Raw genomic sequence first — 27,943 nt, 5'->3', positions numbered from 1 at the left:
TCTTGATTTGCTTTCAAGGCAAATATAAGTTTACTTAGATGGAAGCTATAATAAAAAATAATAAAAAGTAGATAACATTAAGTATTTGTCCTATAATAATGAAAGGGGTCTCCACAACTTGAGAACCGATATAGCTTAATAGGATGAAAGAAGAAGCAATAAGGTTTGTAATAAATTTACGTAAAGAGTTATAAATTAAAAGATTTTTTGATGATATAAGTAAGATATATATAATTATGATTCTTATAAATAAGGCAATAACTCCCCCCAATTTATTAGGTACACTTCGTAGGATTCCATAAGCAAAAAGAAAATATCACTCAGGTATAATTTGTGGAGGGGTGGATAAAGGGTTAGCTTCAATAAAATTGACTACATCTGTAAATAAATCAGGACACAAAAAAATAAGTACAAAAAATAAAAATAGAGGTAACATAAAACCAAAAATATCTTTAAATGTAGTAAAATTAAATGTACTATTATTAATACTAGTAAAATAAAAGGTAAAATAAAATGCAAGGAAAAGAATCTTAAATCCTCCTCAAATTCAAATAACTACAGACTTTTCTAAAATAGGGATAGCGGAGATTATATTAGTAATTACAGTTGCTGCTCAGTAGGATATTTGCCCCCACGGAAGAACATACCCTATAAAGGCTGTTATTATAGTTAAAAAAAGTAAAATTACTCCTGAGGATCATACTATATAATTTATAACAAATGATCCATAGAATAAACCACGAAAAATGTGCAGATAAAAAATAAATATAAAGGATGTACCTATAGAATGAAGATTGCGTAACAAAAATCCTTCCCAAATATTATTTTCAATAGAGACTACTATAAAAAATGATTTATTAATATCCGAAATGTAGTGTATAGAAAGAAAGAATCCTGTAATAAATTGGGATATAAAGAATAATCCCGTAATGGATCCTATGTTTCATCAATAATTAATATTAGGCGGGGTCGGGAGATCAATAATGAATTTATTAATTTCATTAAATATTTCAGATTTTTGAATAGATTTATTTATCATTTTAAAGTTTAGTTAATAAAGGGTCCATATTGGGGTTGGAGACAGACACTGTCTCCATCCCCAATAACCAAGGTAAACAAGGAGGAAGGTGCATCAAAATGAATATAGGAATATAACTTATGGGGGTGTATCACTCCTCGCTATAATAATTTGAAGTGTATATTACATCACCCCTCTTTTAGAGAATGAGGAAGCTCCAGACACTCCGCAAAAAAAATTTTACATCATAATATCTGAATTTAAAAAAAATACTCTATCTTTTTCAAAATATGTATTCAGTTTTATTTTTAGTGTGCATGTGACTCATTTTAGATAAATAGAATGGATATGGTCATGTTTTTCTCTAACTCTGATTACAAAATTAATATTTAAATAAATAAATAAATTGTGGATTTTACATTTATAATTCAACAAATATTTTTTTAAAATTTTAAAAGTTATGTATTTATTTTATTATTTTGTTATCTTCTTATTTTTTTTTATTATGTATAATTATATTTCAATTTGTATTTATATTAAATTACTTTTTTATATTGGTAATTAAATTAGTATTTATTTGAAAGAGTATTTAATATTTTTATTTTAAAAACTAAATACATATGGTAATTATTATTATTTGAAATAAAAACAAATACTTTTAGTTTTTTAAGCTATATCATAATAAATATAAATTGAATTATAAATTTCTGTCTAATCCTGATAACTAAAGATTCAAAATTATAGCGTTTTCTCCACTTACTACCTTACACTGTATCAACCACAATCTCTACAACAACTCTTGTTACATCTCCGACAACTATTATTCCTATTTAGGAATACTGCTTTCAATATATGCCCATATAAATAATGTATTATTATATAAGTTAGATTTTTCTATCATATGATAATATTAAAATAAAAATTCCTTAGACGCTTTTTTTAAATCTAAAAATACTCAAATAAGTATATATGTTTTAAGGTAAAATACATTTTAATTATTTATATACATTATATTATTTGACTCATATATTTTTTTATAATAAAACAATTTCCACATAGTTGAGGTTTTCAATTTTTCAGGAACAAACTATAAAACTATGAATGTTAAATTAAGTAAATCTATTTTATTTATTATTTACGTTACGAAAAATAGACGTATTGCTTAATCTTGTTCAACCTCAATTTTAAAACAATATATAAAAAAAAATTCGTTAGTTGGCGTTTAATATTTGAAAATCAAAATCAATATTATTATTATTATTTATTATTTTAATATTTTTTTTTATTTAGTTAAATAATATAAAATTTAAAAGCAAATATAAAATCAAAGACTTGTCTATTTTTAAGCAGAAGTAAGAAGATGATTGAATTACTTTTTATTTGGAAGTTTTTTTTTATATCTTCTCATTTTTTTTATTATCATATGCAAATATAACTTTAAAGAATATTCGTAGTAAATTATATTGAAATTTTTATCTATACTAAATTAAATACCTTTTTGCATTTGTAATTAGTATTTATTTGAATAATTTGAGAGTATTTGCTATTTATATTTTAAATACTAAAAATTAAAAAGTATAATGTATTTATTATGATTTGAAATTAATACAAATAGATTTTTTTTTGTAATATTATAAATATTGCCTACTCCTGTTAACTAAATTCAAAATTATAGCGTTTTTCGACTTATAGCCATTTCCACCCTTACGACCTTACAACTATTTCCACCACTGCAGCAACAGCAATCTCTACAACACTCCTACAACTGTTGTTATAACTCCAAAAACTATTATTCCAATGAAAGACTTATTTTGTCACCTGAATTCCAGTAGGGAATTCGGGAATGACTCGTCTGCAAATAGAAAGCTGTTAAAATCAAATCAACCCTACCAGTATGACCTAAATAACTACATCTACTACAACCACTACACCCACATTTTGTGTTTTACGTACAACTTACACAATATCGCTAAAACAAAACCAAGACTACGCCAACTTACTTTAAAACTAAGACAATTGGAACTTCGTCGATTTGCAAAACTAGATCCCTCTAACCACACCTGACGATTATACGACTTTAACAACAAGATAACATAAATACCAACTTACCCGACAATTAGAATTACTCCAACTATTTTTCCTATAATCACAACTGGAAATCAAGACTATACAACTTATCGCAAACTTAGAACCCTAGAACTTACGAATTACAGAACAACTGGAACTAGAAGAACTACTTAAACTACTTATCCCCAAACTACAAATAATTATGGTGATCATACAACTAGATTTACACTTACTACCAGAACTGCACCAACTTACAGACAACTAGAAATATACTGACTTTCAAGATAATTAGAAGTAAACCAATTATTCCAACCCTTTATCCTCTAACCACTATTAACGATGATGATCATATATTTAATACAGAACCGAAACAATTAGTAGAACACCAACTCACAGTACCATTAGAACTACACAAATTAATTCAATCAATATTCTCTAACCAAAACTGACGATGACAATTATACAAATTATTTAAATATTTGTAATATTAATTATATTATTCATCTTTGATTTCATATTGTTACCAAACTATATTAATTTTATATTACAGCTCGATTTAAAAAAAATGAATGTATACAATGTAAACTATTTATTTATAATATTAATTTTGTGATCTAAGTTTTTGAAAAAATACACGTTATTTGTTTCATTCTATCAATGAGCAACGCTTATTGAAAATGTAAAAATAAATCTGGTTAAAGTAAAAGATTCAATTTCGCCCAGTTAAAATATTATGATATTTATAAGATATTTTAGCATAATATTATTTGAAAGAGCCTCCACATCCCTACATGCCTTTCAACCTTATTAGATAAGAGCTGCTTTAAAATAACGCCCAAAAATAATAATAGAGAAAAAGAACAATGAATATTGTTTGTTCTATTAATATACTTAAATTAACATATATTGCTCAAAGCTCAATTCCATAATATTGTAAAAATATCTTTTATTTGGCAGCCATTTGCATTTAATTTTAATAAATCTATGTTTATAATGATTTTAACCTTAAATATTTTATGTATTTATGAAATATTTTAATATTTTTTTAAATTGCATATAAATATAAATTGTAAAAAAAAATTTCAAAAAGATATAATATAAAAATAATTAAATTTTTAAAAATATTTTATTGAATATAAAAAATTAAATATGTAGAACTAGATTATTCTATAGTTATTATTAATATAATATAATACTAAGAATATAATGATGTTTCAAATTTAATATATAATACAGATAAAATTACAATTTTTAAGTAAAATAATATTTCTTAAAAATATAAAAGTCAAAAACTAAATGTTATTATTATTGATATTCATATAAGTATGTTTTTCTTGTAATATGAAAGTAAATTGTAAGTTTTTTTCTATATAACAAAATATTGCTTAACATTAAAAATATAAACATTTTAAATATAAATTGAAGATATTATATCTCAACATGCATCAGTTAAAATAAAAAAAAATAACTCTAGTATCCAATAAAATTTACAAAGGTGATTAGATAATTGTAATAATCAATTACATTATTGGTTAGGAGATTGATGTGATAGTTGCAGTTTTTTTCAATAAATTATAACATTATCTTTAGAAACTTTACCTAATACTCTGATTTAGAGAATTTTTCTATTGAATTAAGGGAATATAATCTTAGCAGAACTATGTATAAACTCAAAGGGCAACTACTTATTTCCTCCTTGAATATTAATGGTTTACGCGAAAAGTTTGCTGTTTTATTGAAACTTATGCAAGATGAGAATATGGAAATCGTTGCTATACAAGAAACCCATTGTCAGGGTAATTCCACTGCTACATTTAACAATTTTATCTTTTATGGATCTGGAACTACTCATAACAGTTGGTCTGGTGTTGGATTTTTGATTAATAAAAAAATATATAAGTATATTGATAAATTTGTTCCAGTTTCCGAGAGATGTGGACTTATTATACGTTAATACTAATTTTAGAATAACTATCTTGATAAATGTGTATGCACCCCCAAACAGAAGAAACAGATTACTTTTCTTGGATGACTTAGAGAACATTATTAATGCCTTACCTAAGAGATTTAATATTATTTTAATGGGGGACGTTAACAATAAAATTGGTCTAGATGAGATATACAAAAGTAGGGGCATAATTGGAAACGGAACTCTTGGCCAACCAAATGGAGATGATAGTAGAAAATTACTTGACCTATGTGGCAGTATTAACCTCAAAATTGAAAACACTTTCTTCCAACATAGAGAGACAAACACATATACCTTCAATAGAGGAAGGATTAAATCACAAATTGATTTTTTTATATCAAATGTCCATGGTTGGTTTAAGGTGTTATGGCGATGATAAATATAAATCTGTCTGACCATAGAATGATTAAAGCGAAGATTTTGATAAGGAATATTTGCAGAGCCCATGGTGGAACGAATTACACTCCTCACTCCCCGATAAATATATAGACAAAATACTCGAAATCTACAATTACCAGAAATTAGAGATAGGTTCAATCATAATTTGTGTGAAAAGGTTATTTGATTTGAGGACATAGCCCTATCTAAAACGGTTGAAGAATGCTGGTTAGTATTTGAAGAAGATATTCAGGAAGTGAGCAGGGCCTTAACAAATAATAATGCACCGTTTAGAAATGAATGGATATCAATGACAACTTCAATGATGATTGAGGAGCTTCGCTGCAGAAACTACTTTGATAGGGAACTATGGAAAAACATTCAGAGGTCCTTAAGGAGTGATAGAAGAATCTTCGTAGCTAGGAAAGCCTTTGAGATTGATGCAGATATGAAAAGGGGTAGACTATTTGATGCCTATAACAAACTCAATTATTTCTGCAAATCAAAATTTTTTAGAGAACTACCGTCGATACGATTAGAGAACAACAAGGTTATATATGATCAGGATAATCAAATGTCCCTATGGACTGATTATTATATGAATGTCTTTGAATCTAGAAAACCCACGATGGTTTTATCGGAACAATATACTACCATTCAATCTGCCTCCCTTTTCACACTGGCTGAGATATATGCCGCCCTAAAGAAACTGAAAAATCATAAAGCTCCTGGACCAGACAATATAACGAGGGAACAACTGAAAGCCGCATCGGACGCGATACCACGTTTTTTGCTCATTATTTTTAATAAGGTATGGCTTTCTGGGATAACTCCGAAAGATTGGAACTTATCAACGCTGTGCAATTTTCCGAAGATCCCAAATCCCATCAACTTTCGGAATTATAGGGCTATAGCTCTTACCTCTATTGCGTCTAAGGTATTTATGGTCTTACTGAAGACGCGGATTTTACAAACATCACAAAATCTATTCGCGAAATACATCTGTGCCTATCGCCCAGGCAAGAATATTATGGAGCCTTTCCTTACTCTTAAAATTATAATTCAAAAATGCGATAAATATAAATTACCTTTTCTTTTTACCTTCATTGACTTTAAAAGAGCGTTTGATAATGTCAATCACAATGTACTCTGGGAAATACTTTCAGAATTAGGTACTGATAGTAACATAATTAAGATTCTAAGAAATCATTACAAAAACTTTCTCACTAAGTGTAAAATAAATAACAAAACCTCCCCATCCTTTAGAATAAAGAAAGGTGTCAAATAGGGATGTGTTCTTTCTCCAATTCTTTTTAATATAGTTATGAACAAAATTTTGAAAGACACTCTAGATGCTGCCAATCTGCTGGAACTGAACTTAGTTTTAGATAATAGATATCATCTTGCAAATAGAATCATTTCATACGCAGACGATGTTGGGATTATCACCAAAAACCTGGAAGAAACTCATAATTTCATTCTTCTATTAAAATCTATTAGTCAGAGAGTCGGGTTAGAAATAAATTTCAAGAAGACAATGATTCTCTTGGCTAGACATACTCCACCCATGGAGAATATTGTTATCGGTTCTGAAGTAATCAAGGTAACTACAGAAATAAAATATCTTGGGATTACTATAGATAATAGAGGAGGCTGCAAAGATGAGCTGAAGCTGAGAATACAGAAGGCAAGGACAACTTTCTACAAATTTTTCAAGCTCTGGAAGACCAGGGAGATTTTGGTTTGTACAAGTTCCACGGTAATCTCCATTTTGTTATACGGGTGTGAGACCTGGGAAATTAGTAAAGCTGACAGCAGGAAATACCAAGTATTCATCAACAAATGCTTAAGAACTATAAATGGCATATTTTACCCCAGGTTGATATCGAATGATAAATTGTAAAAAATGTCAAGACATATCCCCAATCACATTCTGCTCAAGAAAAAACGTATTCAATTTTTAGCTCATATACTGAGACATCCTAACTCAAACCTAGTCCATGATGCTCTAACATGGCTTTTCACCGGCAAAGGCAAATCATATAGCAGATATAAGACACTCTGGTTCAACCATGTTCTAAAAGATGTGGCAGACCTTAACTTAAACTGGAAACAATTCACTTAATTAAACAATAATAAAAAATCCATAGATAAGCTTCTCAAGATTAAGTTCAATTATCTGAAATAACACCCCTATCTCTTGAAACTCCACCTCCTCCCTTAACCCTTACATTCCTAAAATACAGGTTTCATTTCTTATTTATTTATCATATTTTTTACTTAGATTCTTAAAATTCTATTTCTAGAGAGCCTTCTCCGTCCAGTTTACTTTTAAATACAATATAGTTGTAGGTTTTAGGTGTGGGCTGTTTTTCTTGGCCCTTTCTTATCTATTCCAGCCCACAGACGTTTAAATAATAGTTCATGAACTATTATGCGTACAAGTACGTACGGCTTGCCCACAAACGTGTGAAGGGCTCCTCATATTTTACTTTACACTTAACTTAAATCTTCCAATTAGATGGAAATGAGGAAAACCTAGCGTAGCTCTGTTGTAACTACAACGCTTGAGAGGCGTATGCGCTCTAATTCAGTATTCCGTATTCCGTATTTTTGGGAAGATCATGTTTTTTCCTTAAAAGGTACAATTAATACATTATAATGAGGAAGGGAGTATGGGGAATGAAATAACAATAAATAGTATACTAGCAAATCATAGAAAAGGATTGGAGAGGGGTATGCATAATAGTTTTTTTCCTAATTATATCCTTAACTTAAAAAGCTAAAAATTATACTATGAACGGGCTAATTGATATTAAAATTGTAATATATTTAATTAACAACAGAATATATATATTTTAGAATATAAAATGTCATAATTTTAAAATTCATGTAAAAGCTTTAATTTGTACAGCAAAAAATAAGCAAGTAAAATATATGAGTATAAGCATTTATTTATATATTTTTTGTTTTTACTAAATAATATTCTGAAATTTTTTTAAACCTTTATCAATCTTTATATAATGAATATTAAGTTAAATCTGAATTATAATATATATAATATCAGAAGTAAAAATTTAATTCTAATTTTAATAAATAATATTTTTTACTATAATTTTTATACATAATATTAATATCTCTGACTTATTTTTCTATTATTTTTATTCCTGATCATCATTTTATAGAATTGGTTGTGGCTTTGAATCAAAATGATTATTATTTTTTTAAATTATATAAGTTTCTAATTAATAATAAAGCTCTTTTAAATCAGTTACAAGTGAATTATTTAATAAAACAAATACTCATGTAAATGTATTGCAATCTTATCTAACATCTACAAATTATCATAATCCTGATAATTTTAGTTTTATCAATTAATTAAATAGACTTTTTTATTTTTCTATTAACCAAATATTTACAAATTAAATCTAAATGGCCTATATATGCGGCAATTTCAATGGAAGAAATAAGTTTCTTTTAATCAAATACCTGTTTAATTCAAAATACTGAAAATCTATTATAATAATCCTCAAAAAACGTCAATCAAATTTTAACCAATAGTGTTCTTTTAAAAAATATTTGTCCAATGATAATCATCATAGCAATTTTAAGCCAATAGTAATTCCCATGTGATTTGAATATGCTCAAATTCATAACTACCATCATTCCATAGATATGTAATGCTATATGGAAAACTTTGAAAGATATTCAGAACTAGAGAACATTGTGAGAAGGTATTAAATTTAGATATTAATACATTTTTAGATTGCACAATAATATTTTGAGAAAATTTTATTTATAAATTGCCTTGGCTCATTAGATGGTAAGCTTAAGCACATAAAAAATAAAATGTCCTGCAAAATCTGGAACCCATTTTTACAATTATAGATCTTTTAAATCTATTGCTTGGTTTAGCTAATAGTAATTACAAATTTATATATATAGATGTGGCATCAGAAATAGTAGTTTATACCAAAGTAAATTTTTAATATTAATAAATAATTTTTAATTTTAGAGTTAGAAAATCAAACATTTTAGATTGCAGAAGAATATTAGAAACCTGGATTTCCAAACTGCCTTGCCTCATTAGATGGTAAGCACATAAAAAATAAAAAGTCCTATAAAATCTGGAATCCCCATTTTTAGAATTATATATCTTTTAAATCAATTGCTTATATATATAGATGTGATGGTGGCACTTTCAGAAATAGTATCAAAGTAAATTTTTAATATTAATAAATAATTTTTAATTATTTTAGAGTTAGAAAAGTAAACACTTTTTATTCCTCCTTCTAAATCTATTCCAATTTATATCATTGTTCCATATGTAATTATATAAAAAATATCAGTCCAGAAGAAAAACTAGAAGTGCATTGATTTCACTGAATAAACACCTTATATTATACCTAGTCCTGAATATTTAGAGATCAGTAGAACTTTAAATGCATCAAGTACCAATTCAAAAGGAATAAGAGATTTATTTAAATACTATTTTAATTCTTCAATTTATGTATATATTTTATACCATTCTATTGAGGAATCAAAATTTTCTCTTTTATTTGATGATGGACGAATCAAAAATTTTCCTATCTTATGGGGTAATATTTAAAAATTTATATTTATTTGGGGTTATTCTAAAATTTTTCATTATTTTTATAAAATATGTTAATGAAGTATATATTTAGAATTTTTATTAAAATGCACAATTAAAAATCTTTGAAAATAAATTTTTATTCATTTGTATTTGTAATTTATAATGTAAAAATTTATTCTTGCTAGATGAGAGTTTTGTGTTACCAAGGTGTACTTTGTGCCTTCCATTATTAAAAACCCTTAAGGTAGGATCCATTTCACATTGAATTTTATACAACTATATATCTTTTAATTAGATAATTTTTATGCATAAGTTAATATTTGCATCTCTCTTATCTTTTCTGAAAATTTAGCCCGTCTACATGCATTCCATAGTTTATATTTTTCATAACTTCATAATTGTAGAATGTATGTTATTCTTAACTTTTTATAATATTTTTGATTAAATGTATAACCTTTTTGTTTTATTTATATATAATTTGACTATGATTTAAGTTAACCTCCTATTATTTGTTAACTTAGAATATCTTTTTATTTTTTCTATTGTAATTTAATAACAATATCTTAAATTTAATTTTATATTTTGTAACTAAGTGTGGTGGTTTTTTAAAAATTTAAATTAGGATTAATATATTTTCAGCATGTTTAATATGTAATATGTATTCATGAATTTCATATAAATACCAGGAGCTAACCAGTAGAATAATAGGTGAAACAGATATCCTTTTCATTTGATGATAATTTTGAAAAATTTTTCCAATTGATATAAAATGATTTAATTCTTATAAACCCCTTACATCAGACCTATTTTTCTGGATCCAAGAAAAAAATAAATTATTCTGGGTTTTCCAGGCTTGGAAAATATTTTCACAATTAATATGGACTTGGACGTAGCTTTGGAAACATTTTTCAAAATTTATAAAGTCTTAGATTCCTGAAAATATTTTAATTTTAAATATGGGCTAGAAATTAGCCTGAAAATTTCTTTTGAAGATATGGCCAGGCCTGATCAAAAACCAACTATGCAACTTTCATATTCTGATTGTATTTTTAAATGCATTGTGACTTTTTATATATTTTATTTCAGTTATCAATTACCAAAATTATTAAGGTCTTTGGCGGGTTTGAGAAAATTTTTCTAAGTGCGTGGACCTGGCTTGGGAATTTTTTCAATATTAGGCATAGGTGTAATGCTAATTATTTTTATACAAAAAATAGTATACACTCTTAGTCTTAATAGGTTGGCCTTGATCTGAAGTAGAAGTGAACTGGGTTAAAATAGAATAAAAAATTTTGGAGATTTGCCTATCTCCAGGTTTGGGAAAAAATTTTGAAAAGTACTATGGGTTGGCCAGGCTTGAGAAAAATTTTCTATAAAATTATTATGGGTTGGGCTGGGATTGGGGAAAATTTTTAAAACTGGGCTTGGAAAATATTTTTATAAACTATGGCATTTTTTGTCCTAAAACAAATTTTTTTGCAGGCCTGGGCTCGGCTTGATCAAAAAAACCAAGGCCCATGAAAATCTGATTTTGATTGTATTTTTTAAATTCATTATGATTATTTAAATATTTTATTTCAGTTCTCAACTACCAAAATTATTAAGATCTTTCATTGGGCTTGGAAGAATTTTTCAAAATTATTATGGCTTTGTACTTTGCCTGGGAATTTTTTTTAATATTAAATATTAGGTATAAGTGATCAGTAATATTTAACAAATAATATTGGTATTATCAAGTAAAAGAAGCTTTAAATTATTTTTACTCAAACCATAGTATTTACACTTAGTTTTAATGGATTGAAGCTGGCCTGAAGGGGGGGGGGGGATATTCAAATGGTTAGGTAAAAATTTTATATTTATACTATATAGTAGATTTATTTTCTAATGAATAAATAAGTTATAAAAATTAAATTTCTTGATATATCCAAAAATAAAGTAATATAAATTAATAATTTATTTCCAATCTATTAATTAATAGCATAAATCTTTTAATGTAATAACATTTAAAATAATTAAAATATAATTTATAATATCAATTAGGAAGTTGGCGTATTATTATTTAAAAAAATTAAAAACTATTTTTCGATTTATATATTTTTTTACAAATTATATTAAAATTACTTAAAAATAAACTACCACTCCATTTATTTTCCATAAAAAAATTTTACAGAAGCAAATTACTGTTTTAATTGATAGTTTTCGAAAATGGATTTTTTAAAATAAATTGCAAGTGGTAAAAATTTAATGCTTAACTCTATTTAAATATAATGAATAAATGCTTTTGTTGTTTTCGAACTATTTATATAAATATGATTCTAACGAATGATATGAACTTGTATAAAGAATTTATTATAATACTTTTAGAGATATATCAGAATCAAATAAAAATCGAAATTAGATGTTACTGTATTTCATAAGATTAACTTTTGTATATAGTTATTACTTTATTTAATTGTATATTAGAATTATAAAAAATTTTATTATAATTATTTAATATATTTAAATAAGGTATTTAAAAGCAATAAGCGCCAACTTGCATATTTGATTTATATTTTATAATTTTATTTTTTTTAAAAAAATATAATTATATTAAAGAATTAAAATCATTAAATTCAAGATTAGAACATAAACATCTGACTTTTGCGTACACATCATCTGATAAATTATTAAGAAGTACATTAACCATAGCAGTATCAAATAATACGCTATTAGAAAAATATTGAAGCATCTTGTTAAGAAAATATATAAGGAAGTCTGTGATCAGTTTCCTTATAATTAATTTTATAAAAAAAATAATTTTTAATTTTACAAGAAGTAATTTTGTCAAGCGTTTATTAAATTAAATAATACGTATTACATTTTAATGAAAGCATTGAGAGTATTTTTGTAAAAAATTTACTCTTTTAAACTAATATAATATATATTCGTTTTTTCCACATTTATATATAAATTATAAATGATTCAAAAGTTAATGGCAAAATAGTAAAATTCTTAGGGTGGTAATCTAAACATGCTGAAATACATTAATTTATTTTCAGTAAAATCAAATTTCTAAAATTCAATAAATCGCTCATAAATTGAATTTAAATTGGAAAAAATAACACATTGAGAGAAAAAAACCCAATGACGCTAGAGTTTACCAAATCAAAACAGACACAAATCTTATTTTGATTGATATTTCAAAATAAAGTTTTGTACAGAGGAAAGATGTGATAAAAACTTAATTTATAAATCGTAAACTTTAAGTTTATAAGAACTTCATTTTATTAAACAAACAAATCATAACTCTTTATTAAATTAATAATAGTGGGTTATGATGTAGGCTTGGAAAGGTTCCCAGGTTCGATCCTGGTAGGGAACGTAAAAATTTTCGGGTTCTTCTTCGATGAATGATGTGTAAAGACATATGGTAAGATGAATTTCGGAGCTTAGAGATGATACCCCGATCCCCGATAGGCTTGGAAGCCGGGTGCTAAGGATACTTGTCCAATAAAAAAAATGAAGGACACAAATGAAACGAATATGAAAGCTAGGGCGTTTCCTCCAAGCGACGCGCAGGGTGTAGACATCCATCCTGCGAAAAGTAAAATAAAGGTCAAATCAAAGAAGAAAATATTAGCAAGTTTGAATATTGGTACACTTAAAGGTAAGATGAGAGAATTGGCATCAATGTTGAACAAGAGAAAAGTTGACATAACGTGCATACAAGAGACGAAATGGAAAGGTCAGAAGACTTTAATGATTGGAGATGATTATAAATTGTACTATAATGAAATTGTTAGCAATAGGAATGGTGTCGGCATAATCCTTAGTCAAGATCTAACCTCCTCAGTAGTAGAAGTCAACAGAATCTCTGATAGACTAATGAAGATAATGACTTAAATGCGCAGACAGCTACAAAAGGCATCATGGTGGTTCAAACCACTATAAAGGAGAAATAAGCCCTATATAAAATATGGTACAAATCTAAAAACCCAGATGACAAGACAAATTATAAAAATTCCAAGAGAATAGCTAAAGGCGGTGGCTAGAGCCAAAGCTATGGCATACGATGACATGCATGAAGAATTACATACCAAAGAAGGGCAAAAAAATATACAGATTAGCCAAACAGCGAGAAAATAATTCTAGGGATATAAACGGAGCTTCGAAAATAATCAAAAATAAAGATGGGAAATTAATAATAAAGGAAAAAGAAATAATGAATAGATGAAAAAAAATATTTTCAGGAGCTTCTCAACTTTAATCCCCACATACTACATTTAGACGAACACTACCCATGTAAAAACCTTATACAACCAATAACAGAATAAGAAATAATCACTTGTCTCAAGCATATGAAAAACAACAAAGCTAGGGGTTCAGATGATATTCCAATAGAAAGCCTTAAAGCACTAGGAGAGGATGGAATACATCTCCTCACAAATCTGTACAATAAAATACTGGGAAATGAAGATATCCCTCAAAAATGGAGGCAGAGCTATCTAATTCCTATCTTCAAGAATAAAGGGGATCCACACAATTGTCAAAATTATAGAAGCATAAAACTAATGTTACACTGTCTTACTCTACAAAAAAAATAGAAAAGAGAGATAATAGAAATAGGAGAGACTCAGTTTGGCTTAATGCCTGGAAGATCAACAACTAATGCCATCCACGCAATTAGGCCAATGAGTGGAAAATATAGTGAAAAGAACAAAAAGCTACACATGGACTTTCTCGATCTAGAAAAGGCCTTCGATAGAATCCCAAGAAAATTTATCTGGTGGCGCTAGGCCACAAAATGGTTCCCGAAAAATATATAAGAATAATACAGGATATATATATGGGCCATACAACAATGGTCCGTAGCACAACTGGTTTCAACAGATTTCACAACAGCCGAGGGAGTTCATCAAGGGTCGGCACTCAGCTCACTTCTTTTCATAACAGTAATAGATGTATTAGCAGAGTCTATAACACAAGCATTCCCGTGGAATATGATATTTGCTGATGATATTGTGATACTTGCCGAATCCAAGGATGTAATGAAAGATTAGTGAGCTGGATAAATATCATAGAAAAGCACGGATTAAAAGTAAATAGAGAAAAGATGGAGTATATGGTGATAGTAGAAGATGAAACAGAGAGCATTGATATAAATGAATGGCAAATATCGGTTGAAAGCTGCAAATATTTGGGCGCCACGATACAAACAAACGGTAATAGAGAAAGAGGTAAAGAGTTAAATTAATCAAGGGTGGTTAAAGTGGAGATTTTTATCTGGAGTGCTCTTTGACAAAAGAATCCCACACAAATTGAAGGAAAAAATTTACAGTTCCATAGTACAACCAACTATTCTATATAGTTCGGAACATGGCCAACCAAAGAATCAGACGAGAGAAGTCTACAAACTATGGAGATGAGAATGCTGAGGATGATTGCTGGGGTAACAAGAAAGGATAAGGTGCGCAATACAAGAATACTAGGAAGTTTAAAGGTAGTGCCCATTAAGACTAAGATAATGGTAAAGACTTAGATGATAGGTATACAATGAGTAGGCCTATGAACTACATAGGAAATAAGGTTGAGAGTTTGGGAGTGATGGGTAAACGTAAAAGAGGAAGGCCAAAACTTCAATGGGGCCATAAAGTTAAAGCCAATATGAAGAATTATAAATTAGATAAAAGAGTTAGTATGAATAACGTAAATTGGAGAGAGATATTGAAGGAGCATACCACCAGAAAGGTGAAAGCTAAAGAGAAAAAAAAATAATATTAAAAGTTTTAAATTTCAGTGGATAATTTTGTCAGATTTTTTTTGACACTCATTTATATTAACGCCACTAGATCTTAGGTTATAGTCATGCCACTAACATTATTGTGGAAATATAAAAGATAATCTTTGAGGTTATGTCTTAATAGATCTTAGATTAGATATATTAATTGAGTTATATTGTAATGATTCATGAATAAAAATTGTATACTGATTAATATGGTAATAATATTAGATATTCTTTTTTGGGAACGCGTTCCAAACATGTGGAACGGAACGTCAAATATTTTTAACCAGAATTAGAATAGAATATGAACTAAAAACTTGTGATCCTGTACTACTGTTTTTTAAGCAAAATATTATGGCCTACTATAGTTTATGTTTGGAAATATTTTTTAATTTTGAAATTAAATTTCCCAAGTTGTCAAATAAAAAAAAGGAAATTTGACCAAAATTACACAAATATTGATGATTAGTTTATGAAATTCGCAATGTCATATGTAGATAAAAAAATAATCACGCTAACAGTTCTCAGCAAAAAATTAATAAGTAGGAAAGATGTTACATACAACCCTACAAGATTCGAGATGTTCCAATTTATTGATGTCAAATAGACAATAACGTACCCGTCAAAATACAACTGAATGGAATTCATTACCCCAAAAAATTTATTCAACAGGGGGGGGGGGATTACTTATCTAAAAATTGTTTGTAACATCTTTGCCTTGTTATATCTTAAGAATTACTATAAATCCCTGTTTTTTATAAAAATCCTCAAATAATATATTTAAAAATTTTGAGAAAATAAATTCCGGAGAATTATTTTCTAAGATTTATTATTGGGGATTTTTTTTTCCGAGAAATTATTTCCCGCATACCATATCACTAGATTTCAATTAGTGTTGTTAAATGGCTCGACTTAGTCAATTTTTATAAACTGCTAACTCGAGATTTTGTTTAAGAGTTATATTATCTAAGTTTGAAGATCTTTCCAACAAATGGTAGAAAGATTTGTTGACAAATTTCTAGGTATATAATAATATTTGACCAAAATCCTGATTTCGGCCTATTTAAAAATTGGCTAAATCCGTTTAACAGGGATACTAGCTTTATATGTTGATTCCTCATGTAACCCTAACATTTTACTGGGGTAATTTTTTAGACCCTTCCCCCTCAAAAGGGCCCTGACTGTTAAAAATTGATCGCTTTCGGGCGGATCTTTTCTCTTGAGAATTAAAAAATTTAGCATAGTTTTATTAGAACGCTACTAACGACTCCAAAATGCGGTAGGGAGTATTATTTTTTATATATTTTATTAAGGGCTGGATCGAATTGAATAAATTATTTATTTTAAATTGCATAAACTTAATATTATACTCTTGTTTACCATTTTTAAAAAAAAAGAAGTATATTGCTACAACTCTCCTTACTTTTTGTCGGCTTTAACTAGAATGGAATCGCTCATGCCTTTGAAAGGATTATGAATAGTCATTATATGTTGATAGAGTTGTTTAGGGAGGAAATGTTTGGCGCCTAAAAGAGATGAGTGCCTTTTTAACTCGTTTTCCTTAACATCTTTATCGATGTCATTGTTTTCGTCGTAATCATCTAATTGGTGCTGAGATAATACGCCGCTGTAAATAGTTTTCTTTTTAGGGGAGAGTTTAAGGGGGATAGTTCTACCAGACTTATATATATTGTGATCATTTGTTAGTGATAGGCTTCTTTTCTTAATATCGTCTGGATAGTAATTCGTAGAAATAGGAGTCTTGTTTAACATCGCTGTACCACCTTTCTTGATGTCAGAATCTGTGATTAATTAATCGAAAAATATTTTTAAAAAAGGGGTAAATATTATAATTGTGTACAAGAATATATTTTTTAAAAAAACATATTTTTTAATTTAAAACCTTATTTTTATCAGTCAATTTTAAGATGAAAAAGTTGCCTTTAACCATTTCAAAAATTTCCTATATTTCAAGAAAAAATAAAATCTTTGATTAAAAGAACATTATAGTTACTTATTCATATTTCTTTCTCACATATATTTATCATTTTAGTTATTTTAAAGTTAGATATGCCAACTAAAAAAAACTTATCTAAATCTTTTTAAGAAAAATAAATATAATTTTATCATTATTTATAAACAAATAAATAAAAACTTTGGCATTCATGACTCTTGGTGATGGGATGATGATATTTCTCTTTGAATTTCGGATTATAATCTCCTGCTTCTAACTTCATAAAATTTTCTTTTTCCATATTTTCGCTGACATCCTTGGAATAAGCCGGGAAAAAACTGTGCAAATAAGAACCACCCCCTCCTATGCCGTATCCTATGTTAAGCAACATTCCGCCTATAATATTAATCGCTGGTTTCATGTATCCCGAAGACGTTTCTTTTTTTTCTGTATTCTTCGGCTTGTGAAGTGATATCGTTTTAAATGTATCATTAATTGGTGGGCTGGTAATTGGTTGTGACGATGTCGAGGAGTCTAATATGGGAGATCTTTTTTTAGAGGCATAATGATCATTAGATATTCCAAGAGGAATACTACCGTTTGTATGATGGGAAGATGGGGACGCTTCTACCAGCGTAAATGATCTGGTGAATTTTCTTAGAGTATTCCTGGGTTCTTATATATATAATATATATTTGTATATATATATATATTTATATATGATGAGAAACGAATATTATTTAAAGAATTGTTAGATCTTAAAAGAAGAGTTTTTTATAAAAAAACTATAGAATGAATAATCCTTTCTTATAAATTAAAAAGATAAATGGTAAAACAATATCCCCGATAATATATTTTAAAATCATACCAGGTTATTATTAAGATATTCGAATGAATATTTATTTCGCTTATAACTGGTGTTTGTTTTAGCTAAAAAAATTATTTATAAATTAGTAAGAATATTATAATTTTCCTTGTAGCATAATGTTAAGCTTAGAGATATTCTGAAAAAAATGTTTTTCTTTAAACTATCTACCAAACAGGTTGTAGTGTAGCACTAAAGAAGTATGAAGTATGCATTAATTTTTAACATAAATTTCAGATATAATACTTCCAGATGTTTGGCTAACTTTACGCTTAAGACGTGACGTTATAGTTATTTTTTCGCCAAATATTAACGCAAACTTATATAGTTCAAACTCTTTATTAGCGGTTCTGGCGTAATGCTAGTTTCGACAATTATTTATTTTTTACCAAAAATTATTTTCCTCTTTAACCCAACTAATAAACAGAATAAAGCATAAAATATACAAATAAAGCCTTACTTAATGTTTAGGTATAAATTTTAGAATTAATATTTTCAAAAGCTTGTGACTTTCCGCTTAAAGCGTATCATCATAATTTTCGTTTTGTTTAACTCATTTTTTGTGGTTCTCATATTTGATTGAGGAATAATATGTACTAGTCAGGCACTAAATGTAACACCCTCTAGATATAGTTTTATTTATAATTTCCATTTTAGCACGATACCTATTTTAAAAATTTTCTTTTTTCTTTATACTGTCTATCAAACGGATTAAATTATTATACAATTAAGCTCTTAACATTGGTAAAATTCAGTCCCTTTATAACAAGGTCGGTGAAAATCTTGTTGCTATTAATTTTTTCCTTTATATACTTCCTATAATGAAAGTCAGACACTAATAAAATAAAACAATCCTATATTTTAGAATAAGAAATTCAACCCCCCCCCCCCACCATGGAAATACCCTGGCTACACCACTTATTCCAAGGCTAGGTAAGATGGGAAAAACATTAAGCTTAGTCAAATTTAATTATTGGCATTTATATTTATGCTAAACATTTTAAAAGATCTTACCATGACTAAACTATAAGTTCTAGTGCTGCCAGAACCAAAAAACCCAATTTCGATATCATATAATTTATTTCGGCAAGATAAAAAATATTGAAACCCCAGTCACAACAAAGGAGTTACATATTATTTTTTTTATAAAAATATTCTTATTATTTTAAAAATAATGAGTGGGGTAATTTTTTTCTCAGAAGCTTATCATATAACACTAGGGTTTATTTAATTTAACAATATCCCAAATATACTGCAAATATTATAAATTTTTGAAACTTTCTAGTATTTTCTTCCCAGCAATTTTATCCTTATTCGATTCCTCCTTTTTAGTCTTTAAATCGTAAACGTCACCCACAATAGATCTTCTCAAGGAGCCTCGTCCTTCTATAATATACAAATACTATATTGTTGAAAGAAAATATTTTGCAAATACAAATTTAATACATCTTTTCTTAGATAGAACTTTATTTATTAGAAGGTCTGAAAAGATTTTGGCATTATTAAGATTCTTTACATCATATCATGCAAAATATTTAATTAAAATATAAATAATTTTTATCTTATTTATAAATATTCAACTTATTTCGTTTCTCCTTGATACCGTATTTTTTTAAAACTAATTAGATCTAAAATTCTATAATAATAGCAACTTTATTTATATCTCACATTATATATTATACCCATTCATTAACAAAATTTGCTTGCTAAAAACAATATTTAGCGCTTACTTTTACTCATCAAAGGGCTCCCGCAATGAGAAGATGTCGAACCATATCTGGTAAAATGCTTTCCCGGCACAATCGTATTACCTTCCTTTTCTCCCTCGGGGGATGGCGTTCTCTTTGAACTGGTGTTTTTTCTAAACCACTCTATTCCACTTGAAATCCAATCTCGCTGGCTTTCTTTATTATTGATATTATTATTCTTGGCTTTACCTTTGTTACCATTCGTCCCAAGGATGTTAAAACCGGTACAGAAATTATTTTCCCCATTAGCTGTTCGACGAGTGAAATACATAATAACGGTCGCCACTATGAGTACACAAATCATAATAGATAAAGAAGAGTAAGTCGCTATCAAACCCTTGTGCAATGAAAAATTGTTAATTGGTTGAGGATGATTAGACAAAGGAAGGGAGTCCTTAATTCTTTTCATCTTTTCGGTGGAAACTAGGTTTGAAGTTTTGTAGTCTATTTGAAATATATCGTGTTTAATTATATTATTTTGTATTTATTTATTTATATTTTAATAAAACTAAATTATACATTTGAATGAATTATATTTAAAAACGAAAGGTGATTTGTATTTAAAGTTTAAAGAGTAACAAATAAATCGATTTTAATGATAATAAAGATAAAAAGAGAATGGGGAAATTATAAATATTTGAATATTAAAAATTGATAGAAAATTTTTAAAATAGAGATTATCCACTAATACTTATAATTCCACCTGACATCTATGATTTTATATAAGTTCTGTAGATTAATTATTGCCATTTTTGCATTATCGGAGAGTTTAATTATTCCTCTATTATATATAAACGACAGTGGAGCACTAATGAAATGCAATGTTGACGCTAGGAAGGCCCAAAAACATCAACGTATAAAATTTACGGATAATTTATTTGTAAAACTTATATATCTTTAAATCATAAATGAGCTTTTCAGTCAATGTGTTTAAATTTTTATCTATAAGATTAACAAAAGTTAATGCCAAGGATTGGGGAGTTGGTTAAACAGCTCGATATTTAAAAAACGGTCAACCCAATATTTTAACCAAAAAGTATTACCCACACTTTGAAATTTTGCTCATAGAAGACAGATAGGTTTGAACATCGCGTAATATTTTTTTGACTAAAATATGGATTAGCCGTTTTTTTTAAAATTCAAGCCGTTTAACAATATTACCAAGGATTTTCAAAAATACATTGTGAAATAGGTAGGGCCGGATATTTAAAATTTTTTATTTAGAAAAAACAAGTAATATTAATAGGCGTCATTTATAAATTTATAAATTTTTTCAACAGTTTTTGATTGGATTAATAAAAACATCGATATGAAAATTGGAGCTACCATAACTATATCTATCAGCAACATTACCCATGTCTCTCTCAGTTATAAAGGTTCCGGTCAAGAGCATTTTTAAGGTAGAAATTATTCTATCACCACATAGGATAATGGACAAAGATGTATATATAATCATGCCTTTATATACAGATAAAAATTGACAATAAAATTTTGAGTTATTTTTAAACTCTGTTTTTGTTCTTCTCATTCCATTATATCGATGATAAAATAAGATTAAAATTATTTATATAGAGATATATTGGAACCCTGTATAAAAAATAATATTAATTACTGAACAGTATCTGAAACTTTATAAAATTTGACCTAAACCAACCTAAGCCTTTATTTTATCTCTCTGGAATCTTAACCGATGCCTAAATATTACATCTCTTCCATACTTTTGTTAGTGAAGAATAATGTTATAGCAAAATAACAAAAAATTGTATATTAACATTATGCCAGAACCAAAAATATAAAGGCACTAAATCTGGTTAATAGTTAATTATTATCAATTTCGCCAAGCGAAAAAAAAATAAACAAGTTATAAGATAAATATAAATCGAGAAGGCACTTATTCTGAAACTTAAACATAAAAGGATTAGTTAGTATATTATGGTATTTCCATCTTTTTAGATAGATAGTTTAAGGGGAAAAGTTATTGGCTAAATAAAAGAAAAAAAACTAAAATGGACATCATACAAGAATTTAAAAATATAAAAACATTAAATGTCTGGTTCGAGTTGATACATAATTTAATTTAATTCAATTGAGCTTTGCCACCCTCAAAAACTAACATAATCGTCAAGCTGTAAGATTAGAGTCAATAAAACATTTGGAAGAACTAATTTCTAAAGCTTATTCCAATGAGTAGTGCTTAATAATTAGTATATTAATCCGTTTAGTCTATATTATTTAAGGGGAATGGGGGTGGGGGGGGGGGGTTATTGACAAAATAAGAATAAATTCCTAAAATTAGAATCATACCAAAAAGAAAATTGATACATATGATATGGGGTTTGCATTAATACCTAGTGCATGATTAATATTTATCATTTATAATAAATCAGTTTTGCTACCAATAAAGAAATCCGGTTATATCTATAAAAAAGAGCCAATCTTTTGGAAACATTTAAATCTGAAGTATAAACCGATATGTAATAGATAGTTAGTTCATTTTGGTTTATTGAATTAATTATTGGTAGGCCGCATAAACAAGCATATTAACAGAACGAAAAATATAGAAGCCCAAGTACTAAAAACAATTATATTAATAATAAATTGTTATTTTAATTGTATAAAAAATTGTTTTGAATTAACTAATTTATTTATTAAAACAATATATTAATATTAAATTGAAATCAAAATATATTTTTAAAAAACTAAGATTACTATCAATGAACTGTAGGGGAAATTTACCCTATAGAGTTCTTAATTCTTATAATGTTTAAAATGATCACAATTTTAATCATAAAAAAACATTATCCTCATTCTACTTACAAATTAATTACCCATATTAAAGATAAATATATTTATTATGACATATGTAAGAATTTATTTATATAAAGAATGTTTTCAATTATAAACCTTTATTAACTTTTTGAAATCACAATGTCAGAATTAAATTTTACTGCAATTTTCTCTAGTTAATTTTATGGGATTAAAAAAGCTTTATCATAGCCCTAAATGATGTGGATGATTTCATTAGGACAATCAATTTATTAGTTAAGTTATTTTCGATTTCACAGTTTCCTTAAAATTTTTTTGAGATCATTGCCAGAGATAAAAATTTTGCCTTATCAATTTATACATTTCAAATTTTTAATTTTCTCTTCTCCATTTTATGGAATTAAAAGAGCTTTAAATTATATCCTTAGATCAGGCGCGTAACCAATGGGGGGAAAGGGGGAAATTCCCCCCCCATCGCAAATTTGACTATTTTCATAAATATCATTTTAAGCTAATAAAAATTTTACCCCCACCCCCCAGACCCCCCCCCCCACCAATCAAAATTTTACAAATATTTGAATATCAATTTTCCAACATATTATTCAAAAATATTAATAAAATGTAAAAATATTTAGTCAAAGAGATCGAAATCAAACGATAATTTATAAATAAGGCTGAGCATGAAAAAAAGTAATGTGTCGTTAGCAGCGATATCATTATTGAATTCAATTGATCAATCAGAGTTTATCATTGCTGCTAGTTGCATCAATAAATTATTTTTAGCTCACTACTTTGTAGAAATTTACAAAAACCAAATTTAGATTTGGTTCAAGTTATTGATTTGGCGGAAAATATACATGAACAGGTAGATACAATAAGAATGAATGTAGATAAATATTTTCATAATATTTATCTAGACGTTGAATCGAAGGCTAAATTTTATGATATAATACTAATTAAACCTCGTCTAGCACCTAGGCCATTATTGAGATGAAAATAAATATTGGCTCAACTGAAGAATATTATAAAATATCCATTTTCATCCCATTCTTAGATACTTTTTTATAGCAAATAAAAGTACGGGTTTTAGATAAAAAACAAGTCTTTAGCAATCTTCAAGTTTTATTACCCAAAGATCCTTCTTCATTTTCTAATGCCACTATTGGTAAAATTAAATATTTAGAAAAATTTTATTCCTATGAGATTGATACTGAAATAAATTTAATTAGTGAATTCGAATTGTGGTATAAATATTTATACGTTTAGCTATTTTACCTGAGCATGCTATTGATGCGCTCAATCGGTGTAAAGAAACCTTGGCTCAATTTCCTAATATTTCGAAGTTGTTTTATATTCTTGCATGTTTGCCTATTACAACATGTACGAATGAAAGGACTTTTTCCAACTTGAGAAGGTTGAAAACATATTTACGAAGTTGAATCTTGGCTAAATGGGTCAGCTCTGTTAAATATACACAGAGATTTGGTTCCAAAGACAAACTAAATAATTAAAAATCTTGTATTTGATAAGAAGTTAAAAAAAACTTGTTAATTTAATTATTTTCTAGTCAATATTTTAAACTACTATTAGTATTTTCAATAAAAAAAATTATATTCTACTTATATTGTATGAGAATTTAAGCTGAGGCTAGTTTTTAAAGCAAATTTTATAAAAAAAATGACATTACACTTTATTTCAACTTTACTATAAATAAACCTTTACATTTAAAAAAACTTTATTAAATATAATATACCTAACTTGAAATAATAAAAAAGAGGCTTGTAATATCCTATCCATAAGCACGAATTAGTAAATAATAGTTAAAAATAGAAATATAATTATTATTAAATTATTCATAATTTAATAGAATAGCTAAATAAGACCCGGCCGAAGGCCGGGGGAAAGCTGACCGAAGGCCAGGTAAAAGGGGTTTGGGGGCGAAGCCCCCAAAAAAAATTTCCCCCCTATAAGAAAATCCTGGATACGCCACTGCCTTAGATGATGTTGATGAAGGAAGACCTATTTATTTTAACTAATAGTACGTCTAAAGATTAATTCATAAGAAAATTTATTTACTAAATTACATAAAAAATATTTGTTCAATATCTCAAAATGAGATTTTTTTAAAAAGAACGAGGAAGTCAGAAAACTCAATGAGAGCGATTATCTATTTTCTGTGGAAATTGGTCATAAAATATTATTTAATTTTATTATAAATATGAAAAATACAATATGAAATAATTGTAAAAGACCTATGTTAATGTTTCTACATATTTTAGTTATATAAATAATTAATTATGCACTAATTTAATAATTAGTATTAAAATCTCAATTTATTACCACATCTATTTAATGATAATATTATAAATTAATATCTAAATTATCATTTTACTAAACATTCTTAAGCTTATTTATCATTTTACTTCACCAAATGTTGTTTTGCAAGAGCTTTTCATTTTAATATTAATATGTGGATGTGTGAATTGTGGCCAATCTATACATGGCCAGTCAATACTCACCTCTCTATTATTATTAAGCGCCTTTATATGTATATTAAATAAAGCTTTTAAAGTTTAATTTTTTGTGTGAATAATGCTAAATGCCTAAGCATAATATTTATATAAAATATCAGTAATCTAAATTAGTAATTTTTTCACCAAACAAAAAAATGTGTAAGTGATTTTTCCAGAAAGAGGTACTAAAAAAGGTTTATTTGAAATATTTTTTTAATGAATTGCTCTATTCAATAAATGAACTTAGGTAAGGTACATATCATAAATATACACATTTTGACCAATTTTGAGAGAAATTAGTCCAATAGATAAAAAGTTAAAGGGTGGTGGCCAGTCTTCACACATGGCCATTTATGGCACATTTCCCCTAAATATGGTATAGATATTAACACTCCTTACATTGCAAATTTTTTAAAGGCAGACATCCCTCCACCGGGCAATTAACAATCTAATCCATATGGCGCTGCTATCAGCCAACATTCCTTCCACCTTAGAACCAATTTAATATCTCTGGCAATAAAAGACTAGACAGTGTCACTCTTACGCCTTAGTCGAAAGGGCAATCTTTTGTGTACCTGTATTGATGGGTTTGCAAAATCAAACGCATAATGCGCAACCATTGCTATCCCAACATAATAAATATTTCCAATAGAAAAGGTATTTTTCTTACCCTTTCTTATTATACCATATTAAAAACTTTAGGTAAAAAGCTAACAACAATCACTGGAGATCCTTAAGGAAATTTATACCTTAGACAATGAATATCTCTCAAGATATATTGATCGAATATTAACTTCATCCTTAGCTCTATGCCTGACTATATTTTTAATTCCCCTCACCTCTCCTCCCTTTTTTTTTAAAATTTATTTGAAAATAATAGAAATAATTGAATTTTTTTTAAAAAAAATTATAACAATCTTAAAATTATTATTATTTTAAGTCAAAATAATTTTATTGTAAAATTTAAAATGTCTACTTTTGTGAAATAATTATATATATATATATCAATTTAACACTTTTTAAAATAAATGAAGACATTTTTGAGGTTGATTTGTTTAATGGAATTATATTTTATTCCTATATTATATTGACAACAGTGGAATCAATTACAATTAACCCCTGGCCTATATAACAATAAAAATGAAGTTTGAAAATTAAAAAAAAAAGAAAAACACACATTATTTTACAGTATTAATATTTTAGATACTTTTAATTTAGGCCTCAGAATAAAAAGACAAGAATTTTAGCAAATCTTCATTAGTGGATATAATGTTTAAGTAAAATTAACAAAAATTTATAAACATTAATCATTATTTATTTTTTATTTAATTGGTTTATCTAGACGAGAATTTTGACTCATCGCGAAAAAATTGAATATGAATAATTAGAAGTTGGTAGGAGGGATTTATAGATAATGTCAAAATAGAAGCTTTGAGATAATAATTTACTACATAAATTGGAAATATTTTCTTTTGATGTAAGGATGAAATTATTTTTTTAAAAAAATTACATATCATACATGCCATCTTACCAATTTTTTTTATTTATTGGGATAGAATTATAAGTCGTAACGGGATATAGTCCCTAAAGGGGGAGGGGGGCATGGGGACCCCCCTTAGGGAAATTTTAAGATCCTCCTTAAAATTTTGTCATTTTTTATAACAAATGTAATTTTGAAAATGTTATCTAAAAAAAAAGTAATTTTTAAAAATTTTTGGCTAAAGAAAAACACTGTAATTTAGAGGGTATTCAAAATCTAGTATTTGATAAATCATTTACCAAGGGTGATTCTTTTAAATTTGTAAAACTCGATTTAAACGGGAAAAATCTATTTACCCAACCCTAAATTTCAAACAATTTTGCCATTGATCTTATGAAACAATATTTAATTTATAATCATTTCTAGACTGTGTTATTTTTTTATAAATAAATTTAAAAATACACAAAAGTTTATGACAAAAAACGTCTGAAATTTATGAGGTATTAATGCTCTAGACATGCTAGAAATAGGATTCAGGTAAAATCGCATCTTTTTTATTTTAAAATAGCCCTCAATTCCATGTATTTCATAACTTGACAAGATCGAGGATAAGTGGATGGGGGGGGGGGGGTGTCAGAGCTAGTGTTGTTAAAAAGCCTGATTTGAGTTGATTTTTTCAAAACGACCCAATTAAGATTAAGCATCGAAATTTGACAAATAGATGTCCAAGCATTCAGCTATGAGCGAAATCTTTAGGCTTACATAATGTTATTTTGGTTATAATCTTTATCGGACCGTTTTTTAAAATCTACCCGAATCGGGCTTTTTAA

The 27,943-nt window shown here is 27.3% G+C and overlaps 1 protein-coding gene across 1 annotated transcript in view; it reads right to left on the bottom strand.

The window, feature by feature from the left end:
• The window catches only part of LOC135927426 (rabphilin-1-like), a 90,876-nt gene that overhangs the window by 51,714 nt on the left and 11,219 nt on the right, over window positions 1-27,943 (bottom strand). Inside the window, exons 2-5 of the mRNA XM_065463404.1 lie at window positions 20,337-20,798; window positions 19,885-19,992; window positions 17,943-18,416; window positions 17,211-17,589 (exon numbers count right to left, since the gene is read on the bottom strand). Of these exons, the coding sequence (XP_065319476.1) occupies window positions 17,211-17,589; window positions 17,943-18,416; window positions 19,885-19,992; window positions 20,337-20,798 (1,423 nt within the window). The remainder of the gene's footprint in view (window positions 1-17,210; window positions 17,590-17,942; window positions 18,417-19,884; window positions 19,993-20,336; window positions 20,799-27,943) is intronic.

The sequence above is a fragment of the Gordionus sp. m RMFG-2023 genome, chromosome 3 (assembly GCF_954871325.1).
Source record: "Gordionus sp. m RMFG-2023 chromosome 3, tfGorSpeb1-WG-v2, whole genome shotgun sequence".
NCBI lineage: Eukaryota > Metazoa > Nematomorpha > Gordioida > Chordodea > Parachordodidae > Gordionus > Gordionus sp. m RMFG-2023.
This window is presented reverse-complemented; position numbering and strand designations above follow the sequence as displayed.